The sequence below is a fragment of the Tupaia chinensis genome, unplaced genomic scaffold (assembly GCF_000334495.1).
Source record: "Tupaia chinensis unplaced genomic scaffold, TupChi_1.0 Scaffold144276_1, whole genome shotgun sequence".
NCBI lineage: Eukaryota > Metazoa > Chordata > Mammalia > Scandentia > Tupaiidae > Tupaia > Tupaia belangeri.
In genome coordinates, this window is record NW_006204133.1 from 5,594,015 (window position 1) to 5,616,895 (window position 22,881).

Genomic DNA, 22,881 nt, shown 5'->3' on the forward strand with positions numbered 1-22,881 from the left:
GGGTCGTCAGGAAAGCCACGATACATTTTTGCATTAAAAAAAAAAAAAACACAGAAAAAAGGGAACCAGCAGTTAGCATAATGGCTATGTCGCTGGACTCCCATATAGTCGACCGCGGTTCGCGTCCCGGACCTGGTGGCTTAAAACTCACACTGGGCGCGTGTGCGTGCATGCCCAAGATCCTGAGAGGAGAATGGGGGAGAAGGGATTGCGGTGTGGCCATACCCCCTGGGGGATGATTTCTCACTTTCTGTCTCTATGTCTCTCTCTGTCTGGTGAGTGCACGCCCCCTATAGTGATAAAACCTCTCAAAAAAAAAAAATCACCATAACAGATAAAATAGTAAGAAAAGTGTTTGAAATATTGTGAGAATTACGAAAGCTGACACAAAGTGAGAACATGCTCTAGGAAAAATGACACCAATAGACTTATTTGAAACACCCTATAGCAAAAACCTCTCCAAAAAAAAAAAAAAAAACAGAAAAAATACTTTATAACTTTCCAGACAACCTAATACTATGAGAAAGCTGTGCATGGATTTTGAAACTATTTTGCACCAAAATAAACTCATAGTTAATTTCACTTTTTCCATGAGCTTCTTGAGGTTCCTTCATCCAATAATCGCTCTAGGCATAGAACTTCAAACAAAACAATAACATTCTAATAATATTCTAAAACAATGATCCTGAGTACCCATTTTAAAGTGCTTTCTTTTGTTGGAATCCCCAGAAAAAGAACTTTGACTCAATTAAGGGGTCACGGTACAGGGGTCACAATGTGCATTGGATTTTTCTCCCCCATGAAGTAATTAAAAAAAAAAAAAGCTGTATTTTAATAGAAACCAAAGGTTCATTGTCTGTTCGCTCCACTTTGTTCTCCCCAGAGAACCCGAAGTTCATGGAGCCTGTGGAGAGGGAGGGCTGAGGTTCTAACCCCGACATTGGGCATCCATTTCTGGAAAGCACACGAGCTCGGAGGCTCCTACCTTGTACAGCTGTATGTCGTAGCACTTAAAGAGCTGGCCCACGTCAGGCACTGTCATGAGCACAACTGTGTCTTGCTGCAGAGATTTCCAGAAGGAAGTGAGCAAGTTCTCCACCTGGGGTAAGTAGTGGGACATGGCATCAAACTCACTTTGTGCCGTGGAAGACCAATCCCTTGTATGTATAATTAGCCCCACGTGACGATGGGATGAAGGTTGTTCAATGAATGGACAGCCTTGCCTCTTAGCTTTTCTAAAATAAAGTGTGCAAATGGTGTCCCCGGGAGCCCATCAGTTGGATGGGATAATGTGGAACAAAATTTCTTGAGGATGTTTTTCTAGAAGGAACACTGTTTCTGACCACCAGGGGGCTCCGGTTGATTATGATAGAATGATTAGGCTGCAGGGGCATAGTCAAGAGATAAGAATATATGTTCATTGACTGACTGACTGACTGCCTCAATCATTTTTCAGCTTGGAAAGAAGTGTAACCATAAATTTTTTTTTTTTTAGAATTTTTTTAAAATTTAATTTTATTCATTGTCATTTAAAAAATTATTATTTTGAAGTTGACCAGAAAGAGACAGAGAGAGAGAGAGGATAAAGGATCATCTCGATGTTAGAAGTTCCCTAAAGACTGTGTAAGCAGAAGGGACCTGGTGCGATTCTACAGAGGAAACGTCTTTAGGACTTATGTGGACACCCTGGTGGAGGAACAACATGGCAGCCTCCTTTGTCATTTCCCCCATTGACTTTAGAATCCACTCACTTTTTAAAGTCTATTAATGTCTTTTATGAGAATGAGAGAGAGAGAGAGAAGCATCCTCAACAAGGTCTTATGCTGTGACACAACACACTGAACATTCTCTCCCCACCACTTTCCCCCACCTCCCTGCTGCCACTCCAGCCTTCCCAGCAGATAAAGATCAGGGTGAGCATGCCCAGTAGGTCCAGGTCAACCAAGGAGCAGAACCTGCGACCTCCCCTATAGCTCCAGCATCACTAAGCTGTGCGCTACCACTACACCACCTCGCTAGCCCCCAGATTCCATTTTTGAACCAGGTGGCTAAGCTAATAAAGACATCCCTTCTGGTATGTCTCTGAGAGACAGCATAGCCCTGTTGCATTTTCTCTGATGCTAAGACCCACTGGTGACTCAGATAAGGAATCCGTTAGATGGGATAAAGTAGAAGATAGTTTCTTGAGAAAACTTTCTAGATTCCTTGCATAGGTTGTCAAGGGAGTTAGGATCAGCTGTTGAGTTACCTGATGATGGGACCCTGACCTGAAATCCTATTACCAGGGGAAATAGTTCTGAAATGACTTCTCCAAAGAGACTCATGGAAAACCACAGCACAAAGCCTGTTAGTCCTTTCATTCTCAGGTTGGTAACTTTGGAACATGGCCCTTTGGGTTTGGGCTGGGGGGGAGGTGGAGGTTCTGAGCAGAGGCAGCAACCGTAGGTCATCTCGGCTAACTCCCTCTCCACCCACACTCACGGTCAGCACACCCTGTTACACCTACCCCAGAAATATTTCTGTCTCCTTCCCACTACAAATTACTCAAGAACTCGTGCTGAATGGTATCACCATGGCGGCCCCAGCTCCAGCCCTAATCTCTTCTCACCTTGACTATGACAGAGCCTCCTCACTGTCCGTTTGCTCCAATATGGCCAAATCTTGTATCATTGCTTCCCCCACCAATCAATTGTAATGTTTTGTGGGGCCTAAGAAGCCCTTTCTACCACCAGCCTACTTTGCCACTACCCCTCTTGGCTTCTCCTTTAGGGAAAATAAAATCTAGTCCTGGGGACCTTTTGTCATGTCATGCTTGCCTACACCTTGGGTTCTGTGTGGAGTCTCTTTCTTACCAATTCTGCCTATCAAACCTCTGCTTTTCCTACTGACATTGACAGCAACATGGCCTGCTTTGACAGTACTCTCCAGCCTTCTCTGCTTTTCTTTCTTTTTTTTTTTTTTTTGCCCTAGGGTCCATGTACTCACTGAGGAGAGAGTGAAAGAAAGCAAGAAAGAGAGAGAGAGACAGTGAGAAGAAAAGTGGGATGAGCGTGCTACAACTCCTAGTCCTCCATTCTCTTTTAGGGCTTCTGGGCACGCACGCATGCACATGTACTCGGTGTAATTTTCATGTTGCCAGGTCCAGAACTTGAATCACAGTCACCCATATGGGAGTCCAGCTCATACCCACTGTGCCACCTGCTGGCCCCTCTGCTATTCTTTTTTAGGCACCCAGAATACTCTAGTCATATAGCTATTCTAGAACTTGCCATATGGTATCATATTTATTGGCCAGTATTTCTCCTTTTATTCCTACATTATAAGCTTCTCAAGCTTTAGGAAGAATCCTCTCCTAGACTCAGAAACGCTGCTGGTCACAGGGTACAAATTAAGTAGATATTTGATGAGCGAGTGAAGGAATGAGGGAATATACCATACATTCTATTTGGATAGGTATGTGTAACACTGCATTCACGGGGTGGAGCCATTCTGAAAGCATCTTGGTCTCTCCCTTGCTATAATGCTATAGTTTGAAGTTTCCCCCCAGAACTCACGTTGAAATGCAATTACTGCTGTGACAATATTAAAGGTAAACCCTTTAAGAAGGGTTCAGATCGGGACCAGCAGTTGGCGTAATGGCTATGTTGCTGAACTCCCATGTAGTCGACTGCGGTTCGAGTCCTGGATCCGGTGGCTTAAACTCACAGTGGGCGCGTGTGCATGTGTGGCCAAATCCCGAGAGGAGAATGAAGGAGAAGGGATTGTGGTGTGGCCATCCCCCCCGGGGGGGGGTAATTTCTCGCTTTCTGTCACTCTGTCTCTCTGGTGAGCACATGCACCTGTAGTAAAACCTCTCCAAAAAAAAAGAAGGGTCAGATCAAGAGGGCTTTGATTATTTATTGTGCACTTTCTTGCTCTCTGCCCTCTACCATGGGATGACACAACACAAAGGCCCTGACCAGGAGCTGTGGCCATGCGCTGGGACTTCCCAGCCACTAGAACTATAAGCCAACGAAGTCTCTTCTTTCTTTCTTCTTCCTTCCTTCCTTCCTTTCTTCTTTCTTTCTTCTTTTTTTTTCTTTCTTTCTCTTTCTTTCTTTCTTTCTTTTTTTTTTTTTTAGAGAGGTTTTTGCTATAGGGTACGTGCACTCACAGGAAAGACAGAGAGACAGAAAGTGAGAAATCACTCCCCAGTGGGGAAGGTCACGTCACAATCCCCTCTCTCCCATTCTCTTCTCAGGATCCGGGACATGTATGCACATGTGCCTGGCATGAATTTAAACCACCAGGTCTGAGACTCAAACTGCGGTCAACTATGTGGGAGTTCAGCGATGCAACCATTATGCTATCTGCTGGTCCCAGTCTCTTTTCTTTATAAGTTACTCAGTTTCAGATATTATAATTTTTTCTTCTTCTTCTTTTTTTTTTTTTTTTTAGAGATTTTTGCCAAAGGCCACTTGTGCTTGTGCTGGAGAGACACAGAGAGACAGAAAGCGAGAAATCACGCCCTGGGGGGATGACCTCGTCGCAATCTCTTCTCTTCCAATCTCTTCTCGGGATTTTGGGCATGCATGCACACGCGCCTGGCATGAGTTTTAAGCCACCGAGTCTGGGACTCAAACCACAGTTGATTACGACAAAGTCCAGTGATGCAATTGTTATAGCACCTGCTGGTCTCTAGATATAACGGTTTACAAAGCAGAAAACAGACTAAGGCAATGCTTTACACCGAGTAGTTGCTAACTGAATTCAGGTTCAATGAATATTATCTACCAAAGCTGAAGTGCTTAGAACAGGGAAGCATCGGAAAATTTTTCACCAGAATATAAACTTGTTTCCCTAGATTTTCATCTTAAGCTGTATGGAAGAAGATGGAATTCCAAATAGTTAAAAGATTTAGTCATGTTTTTCACAGTCAATTCCAGAATAAAACCTGATGTTATAAACCCATGTCAGATCACCCTGCTTCAAAGTCCTGCTTCTTTGTCAGTTAGCAAGTATCCATAAAATAGCTCTTTTGCAATACCGAAAATTCCAGGGTGAATAATGTTACCAGTATTTTACTCAAAACAGCTGAAATTAGGATTTTAAAAATAGTTGAATTTGTCTTTAAAGCATAAAGTTCCCCATATTAGCACCTTTGAGAATTTCCAAGTGATTAAACTGAGTATGAACATCACCTGCAAGAACTCATTAACCATAAAACAGCTGCCTTCGGAGCACGTCAGGGCAGTGGGTCACCATTAGACACCCCTGGAAGTGTCTGTTCACTTAAAATCATTACTAATGAGTCAGAAAGGTTTGTATGTTACAGATAAAATCCTACCCTCTCAAGTTCTTGGTTCCTCACATTCTGTAAAATGTCTTGACAATAGTTGCAGTATTCGCCAGCAAGAACGGCCATCTAGAAAGGATCCAGAAAAGTATGTCAGCTTTCAGGCCACTTCAGAAGTAAACGGATCCTTAAACACCTTTCTGAAGCTTGCAGAGTCCGCTCCTCTTGCAATTTTGATATGAAAGGGTCTGGGCTATTCACCTGGGCCACAAGGTTTTTTATTTGGAATAATGCATACCTCACTGGTTTATTGAGTTTTAATTTTGATGTCATAATTCATACATTTGCAGAGTTTGTTCCACCCACTACAATGACCACCTACCTTTCATATCTTTCTTCCAAATCCCACTCCCTTCACACCCAAAATTCCCTGAACCCAGTTTCTAGAAAATCCATGTATCTGTTCTTCTTCTTTGTCATGGAGGAGGAGGAAGCAGTCTCAGGTGAAGTCTTTTTTTTTTTTTTTAAGTTTATTTATTACTTTCCTTAAATACATGTGTGTGTGTGTGCATGTGTAGAGAGTGAGAGATGCCCAATCGGATCTCACACCACGACCCCCACCCCCAGCCGTTCTTAGCCAGCCAGGATGGCCGGCAAGTGTGCACACGTGCCTTTCATGTACAAGTTGACCTGGGAACCGAACCTCAACCTCATTATGACTTCCAGTGTTGCACCACGACAGCTGGGTCACAGGTGGAACCTCTCTTCCTGCTCGCCACCAAACCCTGTAGGAACGTTGGTCCCCACAGGTCTGGGAGAAGGCAAATACCAGTCCACCAGGCACAACCATGACCACGGGTAAAACTGGAAGGTCTTCACTGCCCTAAGCATCCCACAGCCTAAAAAATTCATCTCCCCTGTGAGTGCAGACCTACCATTTTAGGGGAGTATTTCTTTGCAAGTTCTTGTTCCCAAAACGGACATCTTCTGAATTCAGACAGAGGAGATCCAGCCGGGTCTATCTTTATTGGTGAATGACTTTCACACTAGAAATCATTTACACAAGCGGTTATTTTTTTTTTACAAATAAACATTTATTTTGTGACATGTAAGCCATATGATAAAATCACATTGCTACTAGAAATTACTGTGCAATGCAACGTTTTTGTTCATATTTCTAGACACATTCCTGACTGATTCCAGCTTTCTTCCAGTATTTCATTCCCAGCAATGCTAATCTTTGTCTAGAGTTCTGTGAACTCTGGCCACCAGGGAGAGGTTAGGACTTTACGTATTACCAACATGTCATTCTTGGGGTCATTTATTTACAGGTGCCAAATCTAAGGGACAATGAAAAATGGTCATGAATAGCTTAATGTCACAAATTCTTTTCTACAACTCTTGTCCATATAATCGTCCCTTCAAATAAGATCATATTCTTTCTGGGACATCATAGACATTAATGTTTCATTGTATCATAAATCTCGGCGCCATAGCCAACAAGGAAAATGAGGGCAGACTTTCCTTTAGAAGAACAGATTACTCGATTGTGAGGCAGACGAAGGTGACATGGTGGAAACTCAAATTCAGCATTCCTTCCTATGTTCCCTGTGCTACTTGCCCCTCTGAGTATGGCGAGGCAGGATCACTCCTGGTCTAAATAAACGATATCAATCTTATTTGAAATGATTTCTTTTTCCTCTTGCCCCTCTGAGCATGGGGAGGCAGGATCACTCCTGGTCTAAATAAACAGTATCAATCTTATTTGAAATGATTTCTTTTTCCTGAAGAGGAATGAAGGAATCCTCAATTCCATCCCTGGGCTAATCTCTTACCCTGTAAGTCCAACGATACCCATTTTCTCCAGAGCTCATCCTGACTCTGGTTACCTCAACGTCCTCCAGATGTTTCCACTGCTATTCTCAAAGCCAGTGTTTCTCAAAGTGTGGGCCTAAACCATCTATGTCAGAATCTCTCGTGATGCTTGGGATCCATGTTCCTAGACCCTTAGTGCATCAGATGAGGCCAGAAATCTACAGTAGGAACCAGTTTCTCAATGGAGACTTCTGTACGTTTAAATTGAGAACCGCAGCTCTGGGGAGACTGTTCTTTGTCTAACGCTGTGGAAATTTCTACATTTCAGCTTGGCAAAAACATCGCAGCTTTACCTGTTCAGAAAAAGTCATCTGACAATGTCTATTGGGATGTTCAAGAAAAGATTACAAAGAGAACACAAAAGTACATTGTTACAAAACACAATGCAAGGCAAATGTGCGAGTTCTTCAAAATCAGCTTTCTTAGGTCTCTTCCTCCATAGAAGTTGCTTATAGTTATATTCACCATTAAAAGCTGTGAAAAGAACTGGTCTTTCAGGACAAAAATTTTTTTCTAAATAATGAATTTAAATACAGACATACCTTGTTATATTGTGCTTTGCTTTGTTGTACTTTGTAGATATTGCATTTTTATAAATTGGAGGTTTACGGACTCCCTGCTTCAAATAAGTCTATTGGTGTCATTTTTCCTAGAGCATGTTCTCACTTTGTGTCAGCTTTTATAATTCTCACAATATTTCAAACACTTTTCTTACTATTTTATCTATTATGGTGATCTAGAATCAGTGATTTTTGATGTTATGGTTGTAGTTGTTTGGGGACACCATGACTTGCTCCCATATAAGGCAGCAAACTGATAAATGTGTGTGTTCGGACTGCTCTGCTGACTGGGCTGTTCCTCCTCTTTCTCCCTCTCCTCAGGCCTCCCTACCACCTGACACACAGCAATATTGAAATTAGGCCAATTAATGGCCCTTCAGTGGTCTCTAAATGTGCAAGTGAAACAGAGTCACACAACTCTCACTTTGCATCAAAGGTGAGGAATGATTAAGCTTGGTGAGGAAGATAGGTTGAAAGCCAAGACAGGCTAAAAGCTAGGCCTTTGGCACCAGTTAGCCAAGTTGTGAATGCAAAGTAAAAGTTCTAAAGGGGAATCGAAAGTGCTACTCCAGTGAACACACGAATGATAAGAAGGTGAAACAGCCTTAGTGCTGATATGGAGAGTAATAGTGGTCTAGATAGACCACACCAGCCACCACATTCTCTTACACCAAAGCCTAAATCAAGCAAGGCCCTAATTCTCTTGAATTTTATAAAGGCTGAAAGAGGTGAGGAAGCTACTGGAGGAAAGTCTGAGGCTAACAGAGATTGGATCATGAAGTTTAAGAAAGAAGCCATCTCTGTAACCCGAAAGTGCAGGTGAAGCCATCAGTGCGATACGGATGCTGTAGTGAGCAATTCGGAAGCTCTAGCTAAGGTACGTGGTGAGAGTGGCTACACCAAACACAGACTTTCAGTGTAGACAGATGGCGTATTTTGGAAGAAGATGCCGTCTAGGACTTCCATAGCTAGATAGAAGAAGTTGATGTCTGGCTTCAGGCTCCAAAGGACAGGGGGAAGCAGCTGGTGACTTGAAGGCAAAGCCAAGGCTCATTTGCCATTCCCCAAATCCCAGAACCCTTCATAGTTATGTAAGTCTACTCTGCCTGTGCTCTATAAATGGAAAACAAAACAAAACAAAACAAAACAAAGCCCAATGGTAGTACATCTGTCTACAGAATGAGTATTTTAAGCCCACTGTTGAGAACTACTGCCACCCAATTTTTTTTTAAATTTTATTTTATTATTTTATTTTTTAGGTTTTTGTCATAGGGTATGTGCTCTCTCTGGAGAGAGACAGAAAAAAAGAGAGAAATTGAGAAGAGAAGTGAGGAGTCACCCTCCACAATTACAACCCCTTTCCCTCCCTTCTCTTCCTAGGGTTTTGGCCTGCATGCACAAGTACCTGGAGTGATTTCAAGTTGCCTGATCCGGGGTTCAAGCTGTGATTGGCCACGTGGGATTCCAGCTCCTTAACCACTATGCTACCTGCTGACCCCAGAAAATTTTTTTTCCCCAAAATATTACTGTTCATTAATGATTCATCTGGTCTAAGAACTCGGATGGTGGTTCCTTTTTTTAATTTCAATTTATTTATTTGCATTCATTCGCTGTACATCATTACAGCATACAAAATGAGATTTTCCATCCAGAGTACACTGTATATTGTCTCAATCGAGCACATCAACAAACATGGTATTGTCAGCAGATGATCTTCCATTTCTTGTTTTCTGTATGTTTTGCTTTTTTCCTCCCCATCCTTGATTCCCTATCTCTTACCCTCTGCCATCTCCCACTCTCCTCCCACACTGTCTCTGGTATCTATGTTTGCTCTCTATACTGTTTTCCCCCCACATTTTATTGAATTACTAAAGGCTTTAATTAATCTAAATATTTTCATAGCAAACACAGGTGATACATACATTTCCATGAACACAAGTCTAACTTTACATATCCTATAAAGTAGCACCTAGCTGGGGCTACATATCCTACTGCAGTCATTGAAGAGATATATTTTTTTTTCCTTAAACTTTTTTTTATAACTCAATTTACATTCCTTCCCTAGACATCATCACAGCACACAAAATGCGATCTCCCATCCAGTACACACTGCATAGTGACTCAATCATGCACATTACAAAAAAAATAAATTTCCGTATCAATCTTATTTGAAATGATTTCTTTTTCCTGAAGAGGAATGAAGGAATCCTCAATTCCATCCCTGGGCTAATCTCTTACCCTGTAAGTCCAACGATACCCATTTTCTCCAGAGCTCATCCTGACTCTGGTTACCTCAACGTCCTCCAGATGTTTCCACTGCTATTCTCAAAGCCAGTGTTTCTCAAAGTGTGGGCCTAAACCATCTATGTCAGAATCTCTCGTGATGCTTGGGATCCATGTTCCTAGACCCTTAGTGCATCAGATGAGGCCAGAAATCTACAGTAGGAACCAGTTTCTCAATGGAGACTTCTGTACGTTTAAATTGAGAACCGCAGCTCTGGGGAGACTGTTCTTTGTCTAACGCTGTGGAAATTTCTACATTTCAGCTTGGCAAAAACATCGCAGCTTTACCTGTTCAGAAAAAGTCATCTGACAATGTCTATTGGGATGTTCAAGAAAAGATTACAAAGAGAACACAAAAGTACATTGTTACAAAACACAATGCAAGGCAAATGTGCGAGTTCTTCAAAATCAGCTTTCTTAGGTCTCTTCCTCCATAGAAGTTGCTTATAGTTATATTCACCATTAAAAGCTGTGAAAAGAACTGGTCTTTCAGGACAAAAATTTTTTTCTAAATAATGAATTTAAATACAGACATACCTTGTTATATTGTGCTTTGCTTTGTTGTACTTTGTAGATATTGCATTTTTATAAATTGGAGGTTTACGGACTCCCTGCTTCAAATAAGTCTATTGGTGTCATTTTTCCTAGAGCATGTTCTCACTTTGTGTCAGCTTTTATAATTCTCACAATATTTCAAACACTTTTCTTACTATTTTATCTATTATGGTGATCTAGAATCAGTGATTTTTGATGTTATGGTTGTAGTTGTTTGGGGACACCATGACTTGCTCCCATATAAGGCAGCAAACTGATAAATGTGTGTGTTCGGACTGCTCTGCTGACTGGGCTGTTCCTCCTCTTTCTCCCTCTCCTCAGGCCTCCCTACCACCTGACACACAGCAATATTGAAATTAGGCCAATTAATGGCCCTTCAGTGGTCTCTAAATGTGCAAGTGAAACAGAGTCACACAACTCTCACTTTGCATCAAAGGTGAGGAATGATTAAGCTTGGTGAGGAAGATAGGTTGAAAGCCAAGACAGGCTAAAAGCTAGGCCTTTGGCACCAGTTAGCCAAGTTGTGAATGCAAAGTAAAAGTTCTAAAGGGGAATCGAAAGTGCTACTCCAGTGAACACACGAATGATAAGAAGGTGAAACAGCCTTAGTGCTGATATGGAGAGTAATAGTGGTCTAGATAGACCACACCAGCCACCACATTCTCTTACACCAAAGCCTAAATCAAGCAAGGCCCTAATTCTCTTGAATTTTATAAAGGCTGAAAGAGGTGAGGAAGCTACTGGAGGAAAGTCTGAGGCTAACAGAGATTGGATCATGAAGTTTAAGAAAGAAGCCATCTCTGTAACCCGAAAGTGCAGGTGAAGCCATCAGTGCGATACGGATGCTGTAGTGAGCAATTCGGAAGCTCTAGCTAAGGTACGTGGTGAGAGTGGCTACACCAAACACAGACTTTCAGTGTAGACAGATGGCGTATTTTGGAAGAAGATGCCGTCTAGGACTTCCATAGCTAGATAGAAGAAGTTGATGTCTGGCTTCAGGCTCCAAAGGACAGGGGGAAGCAGCTGGTGACTTGAAGGCAAAGCCAAGGCTCATTTGCCATTCCCCAAATCCCAGAACCCTTCATAGTTATGTAAGTCTACTCTGCCTGTGCTCTATAAATGGAAAACAAAACAAAACAAAACAAAACAAAGCCCAATGGTAGTACATCTGTCTACAGAATGAGTATTTTAAGCCCACTGTTGAGAACTACTGCCACCCAATTTTTTTTTAAATTTTATTTTATTATTTTATTTTTTAGGTTTTTGTCATAGGGTATGTGCTCTCTCTGGAGAGAGACAGAAAAAAAGAGAGAAATTGAGAAGAGAAGTGAGGAGTCACCCTCCACAATTACAACCCCTTTCCCTCCCTTCTCTTCCTAGGGTTTTGGCCTGCATGCACAAGTACCTGGAGTGATTTCAAGTTGCCTGATCCGGGGTTCAAGCTGTGATTGGCCACGTGGGATTCCAGCTCCTTAACCACTATGCTACCTGCTGACCCCAGAAAATTTTTTTTCCCCAAAATATTACTGTTCATTAATGATTCATCTGGTCTAAGAACTCGGATGGTGGTTCTTTTTTTTTTATTTCAATTTATTTATTTGCATTCATTCACTGTACATCATTACAGCATACAAAATGAGATTTTCCATCCAGAGTACACTGTATATTGTCTCAATCGAGCACATCAACAAACATGGTATTGTCAGCAGATGATCTTCCATTTCTTGTTTTCTGTATGTTTTGCTTTTTTCCTCCCCATCCTTGATTCCCTATCTCTTACCCTCTGCCATCTCCCACTCTCCTCCCACACTGTCTCTGGTATCTATGTTTGCTCTCTATACTGTTTTCCCCCCACATTTTATTGAATTACTAAAGGCTTTAATTAATCTAAATATTTTCATAGCAAACACAGGTGATACATACATTTCCATGAACACAAGTCTAACTTTACATATCCTATAAAGTAGCACCTAGCTGGGGCTACATATCCTACTGCAGTCATTGAAGAGATATATTTTTTTTTCCTGAAACTTTTGTTTTGTAACTTAATTTACATTCTTTCCTTAAGCATCATCACAGCATACAAAATGTGATTTCCCCATCCAGAATATACTGCATAGTGGCTTAATCATGCATATTATAAAAAAAAAAATTCTATTTCTAGTTCGGATGGTGGTTCTGAAAGGAACAAAATGTGATTTCCCATCCAGTATATACTGCATAGTGGCTTAATCATGCATATTATAAAAAAAAAAATTCTATTTCTAGTTCGGATGGTGGTTCTGAAAGGAACCAAAAGGATTCAGGGCTGGAGAAACAATTCAGCAATTTAACAATGTTCAAGGAGCTTAATGCTGTTTGCGTGCTCAGATAACATTCATTTTGCAGCCCATTAGACTTTCAAGTCTTATTTAAGAAATATGTCATGTAAAGGTTACAACTGCCTTACACAGTGGCAGGCTACAAATAATGATTCCTGCGATGGATTTGGAGTTTGGAAGTAGTTGATTCCAACCCTCAAAGATGACTTTGAGGGGCCTAAGACTTCAGTGGGGGAGGTAACTGCCGATGAAGTAGAAAGAGCCAGAAAACTAGAACTGAAAGGGGAGCCTGAAGGTGGGACTGAATTGCTGCAGTCTCATGATTCCACTGGAAAGCTGAGGAGTTGCTTCTTAAGGATGAACAAAGTGTTTTTTTGAGATGGAATCGACTCCAGAAGCTGTGAACATTGATGAAATGACAACAAAGGATTTAGATGATTACATAAACTTAGTTGATAAAGCAGTTCCAGAGTTGGAGAGGAGTGACCCCAATTTCTAATGAAGTTCTACTGTGGGTAAAACACCACCAAACAGCTTGTGTGCTATCAAGAAATGTTCTGTGATGAGCTGATGGACACGGCATACTTCATTTTTGTCTTATTTTAAGAAACTGCCACAGCCACCTTCAGCAACCACCACCTTCATCAGTCAGCAACATCAACATCAAGGCAAAGCCTTGCACCAGCAAAAAGATCACAACTCACTGAAGGCTCAGATGAGCATTAGCATTTTTAGCAACAAAATATTTTTAATTAAGGTAGGTTACTTTTTAAAATTTTAACTAATTAACTTATTTTTAGAGAGAGAGAGATTTTTTGCTATAAGGCATGTATGCTTGCTGAAGGGACAAAGAGACAGAAAGTGAGAAATCATCCCCTGGGGGGATGACCACACCACAATCACTTGTCCTCCGTTCTCCTCTAGGGATTTTAGGTGTGCACACACGTGCCTTGCTGTGAGTTTTAAGCTGCTGGGCCTGGAACTCAAACCACGATCAACTATGTGGGAGTCCAGCCACGTAACCATTACACCTCTGCTGATCCTAAGGTAGGTTCAGTTTTTGAAAACATAATGCTCTTACACACTCAATAGATAACAGTATTGTATAAACAATTCCTTTTCATGCACTGGGAAACAACAACAAAATTCATATTCATGTGACTTGCTTCATCTCAATATTCAATTTAAGGCAATGGTCTGGAACGGCACCCACAAGATCACCAAGGTCCACTTGCATTTTCTTTACAATATAAACCATCAGAAATCTAGAGTAAAATATGGTCAGGGCTACTAAAGCATGACTGTGCAGGAGATTCTCAGAAAGACAGGTTGTTCAGGAGGAAACCGAAGGGATTCAGTGCTGGGGAAACAATTCAGCAATTTGACAAAGAAACACGTGAGGATTCTATGTAGACTCCAAGTATATAAAATGCAGCTTGGGATTTTCAATAGGCCTGAGAAATGTCACCAGCATTCTCATTTACTTAGTTAATCTTTAGTGAGCATGTACTACACGTCAGCGCCCGAGGATTCGCTGAAGTCGCCTTCCCGCCATCGTCTGCTCCTCCAGGCACCGCCTGCTTCTCCTGGGTTACTCCATTAATTCTCCTGGATGCCTTTGTCCTTCCCGCACCCTTGAAGACACTGCTCCCAGGATTACCTCCCCTGAAGTAAATGTATCCTGTCTTTCTTGTTTGGAAGATGCCTGAATAATGTCCTACGGTTTCTTGGGTCAAATTCAAATTCCTCAGCTCAGCCTTGGCAAGCTCTCTACCATCTGGACCTCTCCACTTTCCTCACCCCAAATCTGCTGCTCGCAACATCTGCATGTCAGATTTCTGTCCACACACTCCTGTTACACCTCCCAGCCTGAGCATGAGACACTTCTTCAAGGTGAGTGTCCGCCTACCAGAAGCCCAGTGACCTCTTCTAGGACCAGTTCAAGGTCGTTGTGACAGGCAGGATAGGGACCAGCAAAGATGTACACACCCTAATCCTAGGAACTTATGAATATGTTACCTTGTCTTGGCCTGTTTTCTGTTACAGCACAATACCACAGACTGGATAATTCATAAAGAAAAAGGTCTATTTGGCTCATGGTTCTGGATGCTGGGAAGTCCAAGAGCAAGACACTGTCATCTGGTGAGGGTCATTCCATGGCAGAAGGCATGTGAGCACAGAAGAGAGAGGAAATGGGGGCCAAACTCATCCTTTTATCAGGAGCCCACTCCTGCAATAAGTAGCGTTTTCTTTCTTTCTTTCTTTCTCTTTTTTCTTTCTTTCTCTTTCTTTCTTTCTTCTTCTTCTTCTTTTTTTTTTTTTCAGAGGTTTTTTCTATAGGACACGTATGCTTGCCAGGAAGACAGAGAGAGACCGAGAGATAGAAAGCGAGAAATCACCCCCCAGGGAGGATGGCCACACCGCAATCCCTTCTTCTCCATTATCCTCTCGGGATTTTGGGCATGCACACACACGTGCCTGGCGTGAGTTTAAGCCACCGTGTTCGGGACTCGAACCACAGCTGACTACATAGGAGTTCAGTGACACAGCCATTATGCTAACTGCTGGTCCCGAGTAGCCATTTCTTATGATAGTAGTGTTAATCTATTCACAAGGACAGAGCCTTCATGACTTCATGACCCTTGAAAGTCCTATCTCTTAATACCATTAACGGATGACAATTAAAGTTCCAACTTGTGAACTGTTGGGGGACATATTCAAATCATAGCACCTTCTATGGCAAAAGGGACTTTGCAAATGTGATTAAAGTTAAGGACCTTGAGTTAGGGAGGTTATCCTGTCTTATCTGGGTGGTCTCATATCATCCCTAAGGTCATTAAAAACAGGTGACCTTTTCCAGCTGCAGAGAGCCAAAGAGATGGCAGCAGAGGAGGGACTCAGGCTGCCTTTGCTGGCTTTGAAAATGGAGGAAGAAACTATGAGCCAAGGAACGTGGGCAGCCTCTAGAAGCTACAAAAGCCAAGGAACGGATGCTCTAGAACCCCTAGTGGGAATGCAGTCCTGCCAACACCTTCATTTCAGCCAGGTCCGCCACAACTTCTCTCCCTCCCTTGCCACTTTGAAATCACCCAACCACACAGAGCCTGCACTTTCCATTCATTAAGTTGTTTCATGTCTATCTTAGCTCCCAGCGACAAAACTGTGTTCTACTCAAGTAAAGGTGGGACACTTTTTTACTTCTCATTCAGCCCTCAAGAGTGATGGCCACAAAACAGGTTTCTAAAAGGCTGTCTGGGGCCAGCAGGTGGCATAGTGGTTAAGATGCTAGATTCACATGGCTAACAGGGTTCAAGTCTTGGACCCAGTGAGTTGAAAATTAGGCTAAGCATGCACGTGTGTGTGTGTGTGTGTGTGTGTGTCTAAAATTCCTAGAGGAGACCGGAAGAGAAGGAATTTCAATGTGGCTATTCCCCACTGGGGAGGGGTGATTCCTCATTTCTCCCCCTCTGTTTCTCTCTCTGTCTCACTTCAGTGAGTGCACGTGCTCTAGGGTGAAAATCTAAGAAACAAAAACAGAAACAGAAAGGTCATCTGTTCAGTGACACTTGTCAATGAAGGTGTCTATTACAGACGAATGTGTGCCACAAATACTTGCGTCAAATCCCTGAGGCCCAGAAGGTAATTAGGTCATGAGGGTGCAGCCTTCATGAATGGGATTAATGCCCTTAGCAGAGGCCAGAAGAGGCTGCTCACTCTTGTTCCACCACAGGAGGCCACGAGGAGAAGGCAACAATGTGCCATCTGGACGAGGCCTTCGCCAGAGCTTGGTCATGCTAGTACCCTGACTTTGTGCTTTCAGCCTCCAGAACTGTGAGAAATAAATGTCGGTTGCTTAAGCCACCCTATCTGTGGTAATTTGTTTTAACAGACTGAGCTAAGACAGTATTAAAGTACTAGCATGTCTTGGTAATACTTGAGTCTTGGCCAACTCAATAAAAATTCAACTCATGATGTCATAAGCTCTTAATAGCTTTAGTGTCCCAATTCAAAGAATAATAATTGTACTATAGAGACACCTGCAGATCAATTTATTACTAACAACCTTTACATCCTCTTAAACATAGAAAAAGCAGCACAGTTGTACAACGAAGGTACAGCTAGCAGTATGTTCTTAGAGGATAGAACCATGTCTGTCCAGCACAGTATGCAACACCTGTTAGACACTCCATAATCATGGCCAAATGGATTGTGAAAGGCTACCCAGCAGAGAACTTCACACGCAGAAAAGTAGTTGCCTCTAATGAAGCAGTTACTGAATATTGCCGGGCTGACTATAATAAATCTATTTTATTCAACACTCACGATTCCTTGTTGGATAATGTCGTTATAATTAGTAGATTTTTCAAAGGTGACAACATCTCCACTGTGAAAGAACAGATAACAGAGAGGTAATTTTAGTAAGACACCTGTCTCTGAGCACAGGAATGAAGTTTCTTTTGCAGTGAGGTTATTTGTTTGGGATATAAGTTTTTATTGCAAAACCTTCCTCTAAGTTTATATCCATAAATGGCAATTATCACATGCTTGGGGATATAAAAAATCTATTTCTGGAACTGGGACAACCACATATTTCTTTTTAAAAGTTTTGTCCCTATAGAAGCAAGGATATGATATTATCATGGGTAAAAGTTGCTCCTGTGGGAAAAGAAAAACCATCACAAAATGAAATCTTATTATTTTCTGATTTCTGGGCTTTAAAAATGATTAGTCTAGAAGTGATAACATTCTCTGAGTTAACAGATGTAACAGAAGACCTCCATAGAGTGGAAACTGGTAATTAATAAAGATATAAATGTCATTTCACCATGCTTCTTGGATTCATATATAATAATGGAGGAGTCAGCCAGGTAGTGTGGTGGTTACAGTGCTGGACCCCACTTAGCCAACTGCATGGTTCAAGTCCCAGATCCAGAGGCTTGCAAAACATGCTGAGGGTGTCTGCCCAAAATCTCAAGAGGAGAATGGAGGAGAAGGGATTGCAGTGTAGTCATTTCTGGGGCAGGCATGAAGAGAGAGGGAGATGCTTTATCTTTCCCTCTCTCTGTCTCTCTCATGAGCAAATGTGCCCTATAGTAAAATTGAAAAAATATAACAAAGACATGTACACATAACGGCGAACAGAGTGAGTCCTGTCTATGTGGCATGGTGCATTTTCCCTTGAATTCTAAGCATTTGAGAATCTGGGAGGTCAAGGACTTGCACTTGCACCAGGGAATGTGCATTCTCTGGATGCTAAAGGTGGTAGCAGCTCCTTCAGTTTTCCCAGCAGCTCCCGAGCTGTGGCTGAGCTAAGGACAGGCGTGATCTCGTGCAGCTCTGTCCACCATCAGCACGCATCCTCATGCCTGATGGTTTCACTCCATATGAATGTGCAGAGAGAAGCAGGAGGCAGGAGACCATCCCTCTGCTTCTGGAAGCAGGACAATAGTCATAAAGCAGAGAGGGTTTGGGAGAGAGGGTAGAAGTCAGAGGAGAGGTGGAGGAAAATGACTTTCACCACCCAACAGAAAGACTGCATCTAGCCAGCTTCTCAAAAGCCCTGGGAGCAGTCTTTGTTCTTGTTTTTGCTATATGGCATGTGCACTTGCCGGAGAGAGCCAGAGAGGGAGAGAAAGAGAAAGTGTGAAAGAAACCCCCAGAGATGCTCTCAATCTCGTCTCCATTCACTTCTCGCAATTTCAGGCTCCCCCTTCCCGTCCCCCCCACTCCCGCTGAGCCACTGGTCCAGGACTTGAACCATGAGTCGGCCATGTCTGATCCAGCTGTCTTAACTGCCACACCATCCTCTGGCCCCAGGAGCACTCTTCTGAAGGTGTGTGTCAGACCATTCTCTGATCTAAGTCAGAGAAAGCTGGGCAGAGTATTTGATACCCATCTGATAAATGTTTCCACATAGTACTCTATATCAAAACAGGCATGGAAATTTAGGGTTTGGGTACAAACCCACTGGAAAGATACTCTCTTGATTTTTAATAAGAGTTATTAAAGCACCAATTTTATTTTGGACTTTCCTATGGGAAAGGACTCCATGTGAGATCTGTTTGAGCTGGGTGTGTGTATAAACCTGCACTAGGATGACAGGAATACTCCGAGAACCAAAGGCAGAGAACCTGATGTGTCCAGGACTTTTGCTTGTCGTGTGCTACTGACTGGGTTGTGTCCTCCAAAATTCCTACATTGAAGGCCTAGTCTCCACTGTGATTACAAAATTTATTTTTTAATTTTAAACTTTCTATGATAGAAAAATGTAAATATATATAAAAGTAAATATATATGTTAGTGTATTAAATCACCATTTATAGCAAGCTCATACTCCAACAAGAATCCATTTATGGAAAGTCTTCTTTCATCTCTGCCCTAGTCTCTTCCCCACATTATTTTATTTTTCACTTGGGTTTTTATTATTTTTATGTTTTCTTTTTAAAATTTTATTATTATTATTATTGTTATTATTATTTACATGTTTTTCCCCACATTTATTGACTCACAAAATACCTTAAACTAAAACTATGGACAAAGCTAGAATCTAGTTACAAGTGCACTGTAATTTTCTTCTGAAACATTTTTAATTAATTAATTAATTAATTATTTTTTTTTGAGAGATTTTCACTGTAGGGCATGTGCGCTCGCCAGACAGACAGAGAGAGACATAGAGACAGAAAGCGAGAAATCACCCCCCAGGGGGGATGGTCACGCCACAATCCCTTCTCCTCCATTCTCCTCTCGGGATCTTGGGCACGCACGCACACGCGCCCGGCGTGAGTTTTAAGCCACCGGGTCCGGGACACGAACCGCGGTCGACTACGTGGGAGTCCAGCGACATAGCCATTACGCTAACTGCTGGTTCCCATTAATTAATTAATTTACATTCATTCCCTGAGCATTGTCACAGCACACAGATTTTGGATTTCCCATCCAAAATCTACTGCATAGTGGCTTAATCATACATGTTATCATTTTAATTTTCCATGTATATACATGTATATAGATATTTTACCCCTATTTCTCACCCTCTGCCATGTTCCACCCTCTTCCCACACTATCTTAGGTATCTACAGTTGTTTTCCATTCCTTTCTCACCCACATATAAAATGATTCACAAAATTTCTTAAGTAATCTAACTACTTTCAATAGCAAGTTCAGCTCGTATATACATATCAGTAAATACATGTCAGACTTTAGGCGTGAAACTCTGAGTAGAATGCATATACTATAAGGTACACCTAGCTGATGCTATAAAGCTAACTATGATCATTAAAAAAGGTATTTCTAAATATATTTTTAATTTCAAGAAAAACAGTTTTAGCTTTAATAAATCAAAGAAATACTAAGGAACTTTACTTGAAACTTAAGGCCAGGAAACAGGTTAGGATTCTGTTCAAATAGTAGGTACATGAACCTACTGGCAGCTTGAGACAGGACAAAAATCCTTAAAACTGGAAAACAAAGTCTAGAAAAAAATCATCAATGTTTTAGTCAAAAGTCACAAAATGCTATTTTACCAATTCAGTCTCATGTACTTAATCTATCCTCTCTTGTGGTTCCATCTTCCCAATTAAATTCTGGGATAAAATATTCAACTCCAGACTTGTCCCTACAATTAAGTTGGCCATTTTCTTAGTTTTTGAACTCTTATTTCTGTGTGTCTGTATTTAATTTTCATGGTATAGCACTTCCTTGAGAACTTCTTGGAGATCTATCTAGTCTGGTGTTGGTGAATTCTTTCAGTTTTTGTTTATCTGAGAATATTCTTATCTTTTCTTCCCATATGAAGGATAATCTTGCTGGGTACAGTATTCTTGGTTGAAACTGCTTTTCTCTTAACACTTTGAATATATTTCCTCATTCTTTCCTCACTCGCATTGTTTCTGATGAGAGGTCTGCTGTTAGCCTGATGGGATATTCTTTGTAGGTAACTTGACATTTCTCTCTTGCCAGTCTTACTATCTTGTCTTTGTCTGTGGTTTTGGTCAGTCTAGCTATAATGTGTCTTGGAGAAGATCTTCTTGGGTTGGTTCTATTTGGGGTCCCTTGTATTTCTCAGGACTGGATTTTTGAGTGCCTCTTTTTGGGAAGTTTTCTTGCAGGATTTCATGGAATAGATTATCAATGGCCTCATGAGTCTCTTCACTTTCTGGGATACCAATTATCAGGATGTTTGGACATTTGATGGTATCTAGTATTCCTAGTATATTATTCTCATTTTGGGGGGCCATTTTCTCAGTCTTCATGGTGGACTTTTCTAGGCCAGCAATTCTATCTTCTACATATGAGATTCAATTTTCTGTATCATCTAGTCTGCTTTTAATACTTTCAAGGGAGATTTTGACTTCATGTATTATAGCCTTCATCTCTAACAGGACCATTTGATTATTTTTTATGGTGTGTATTTCCTCTTTTAGATCTTGCAAGAATTTTCTCACCTCCTGGAACTTGTCAGCTCCTTTCTCCTGCCTCTTTTGTCTCTCTTCTCTTCCATCTCTGTTAACTTTGTCATTATGAATATTCTAAAATCCTTATCAGACATTTCCATGAGTTTCATTGTACTGTCTGAGGATGAAGAGGAGTTATTCTTTTCCCTGGGAGGAGAGGTATTTTCTTGCTTTCCCACATTTCTTGTGATCCTGCAGTGATTTCTAATCATCTGATGGATGGTGCGTTTCTTCCAAATTCTTGAAGTTCAATCTGAGCATACAGAGGCGAGCAGAAGGAGGTGATCTGCAATCTATTCTTCTGTTTCATTTTCACTCTTTGTGCATCAGATTCAAGGTGAAGTGAGGAATATTCTGATTCTAGTCATATTCAGATGATTGGAAACTGTTCCCTTAGACCTGTCTAGACACTTAGTGCATAGAGGCTGATCAGAAAATGAATAAAGAGAAAGAAAAAAAGAAAAGAATTAAGAGGAAAGAAGAAGAAAAAATAAAATGAAAAAGAAGAAAGAAAAAAAGAGGATAAAAAGCCATAAGATTATAATTTAAAAAGCAAAAATGAAAACCATGTGGTGTGGAAAGCAGTATTTCACAGCTGAAGTACAGTATCCATATCAGGATAGGCCTGGCCTGGCTGATGCCTTTCCTAAATGAAGTGAGGAAAGGCACCAATTAACACAATAAAAGAGAAGCTTGAGAGTCCAGAGAATACTTTATCTTAAAAATATATTGAAATTAAAAGTCACAGCAGGGAGCCGCAGCAAGACATAGAGAGACAGAGAGAAATATAGAGAAAAAGACACAGAGCTATCCCTACCCCCCTAGAAATGAGTCTGGAGGGGGAAGTCTCAGCAGAAAATTTTCATTTTGGTCAAGGAAACCAATATTTCACAGCTGAAGTATGGTATTCATATCAGGGTAGGCCTCCCCCACATTATTTTTTTAAGAATTATTTTATTTAACTTTATTTATTTAAATTTGATCAGAGAGGGAGGGAGGGAGAGAGAGAGAAAGAGAGATAAAGTAAGCCAGCCGTCTGGTCCAGGACTCGAACCTCGGTTGACCGTGTGGGAGTCCAACACCCTTAACAACCATGCCACCTGCCAGCCACCCTCTCACCACATTATTTTAAAGCAAATTCCAGGCATCATTTTATTTGTAAATATTTCAGCATGTTTTTTTAAACGGTAAGCTTAAAACTATATACCAAAAAGGATTATTTAAAACTAATGGCTCATCTGGCTAAATATCATCTGGTATCAAAACTTTAAGTATTATAAATGTATTTTTTGAATTTTGAAAGTTTCTTCCATAGGGTATGTGTGTTCACCAAAGAGGAGAGAGAAATAGAGAAGCAGTGAAAAAGAAAGTGAGAAATCACCCCCTAGGAGGATGGCCATGCCGCAATCCCTTCTCCTCTGTTCTCCTCCTGGGATTTTGGGCATGCATGCTCATGCATCTGGCATGATTTCCAAGCTGCCAGGCCCAGGATTCAAACCACAGTCTGCAATGTGGGAACCCAGCACCCTAACCACCATGTCACCTGCTGGCCCATTTAT

The 22,881-nt window shown here is 41.4% G+C and overlaps 1 protein-coding gene across 1 annotated transcript in view; it reads right to left on the bottom strand.

The window, feature by feature from the left end:
* Nucleotides 1–22,881, bottom strand: part of RFX8 (regulatory factor X8) — an 85,775-nt gene that overhangs the window by 24,447 nt on the left and 38,447 nt on the right. Inside the window, 4 exon segments of the mRNA XM_027767521.1 lie at nucleotides 986–1,099; nucleotides 5,327–5,404; nucleotides 6,211–6,321; nucleotides 17,193–17,253. Of these exon segments, the coding sequence (XP_027623322.1) occupies nucleotides 986–1,099; nucleotides 5,327–5,404; nucleotides 6,211–6,321; nucleotides 17,193–17,253 (364 nt within the window).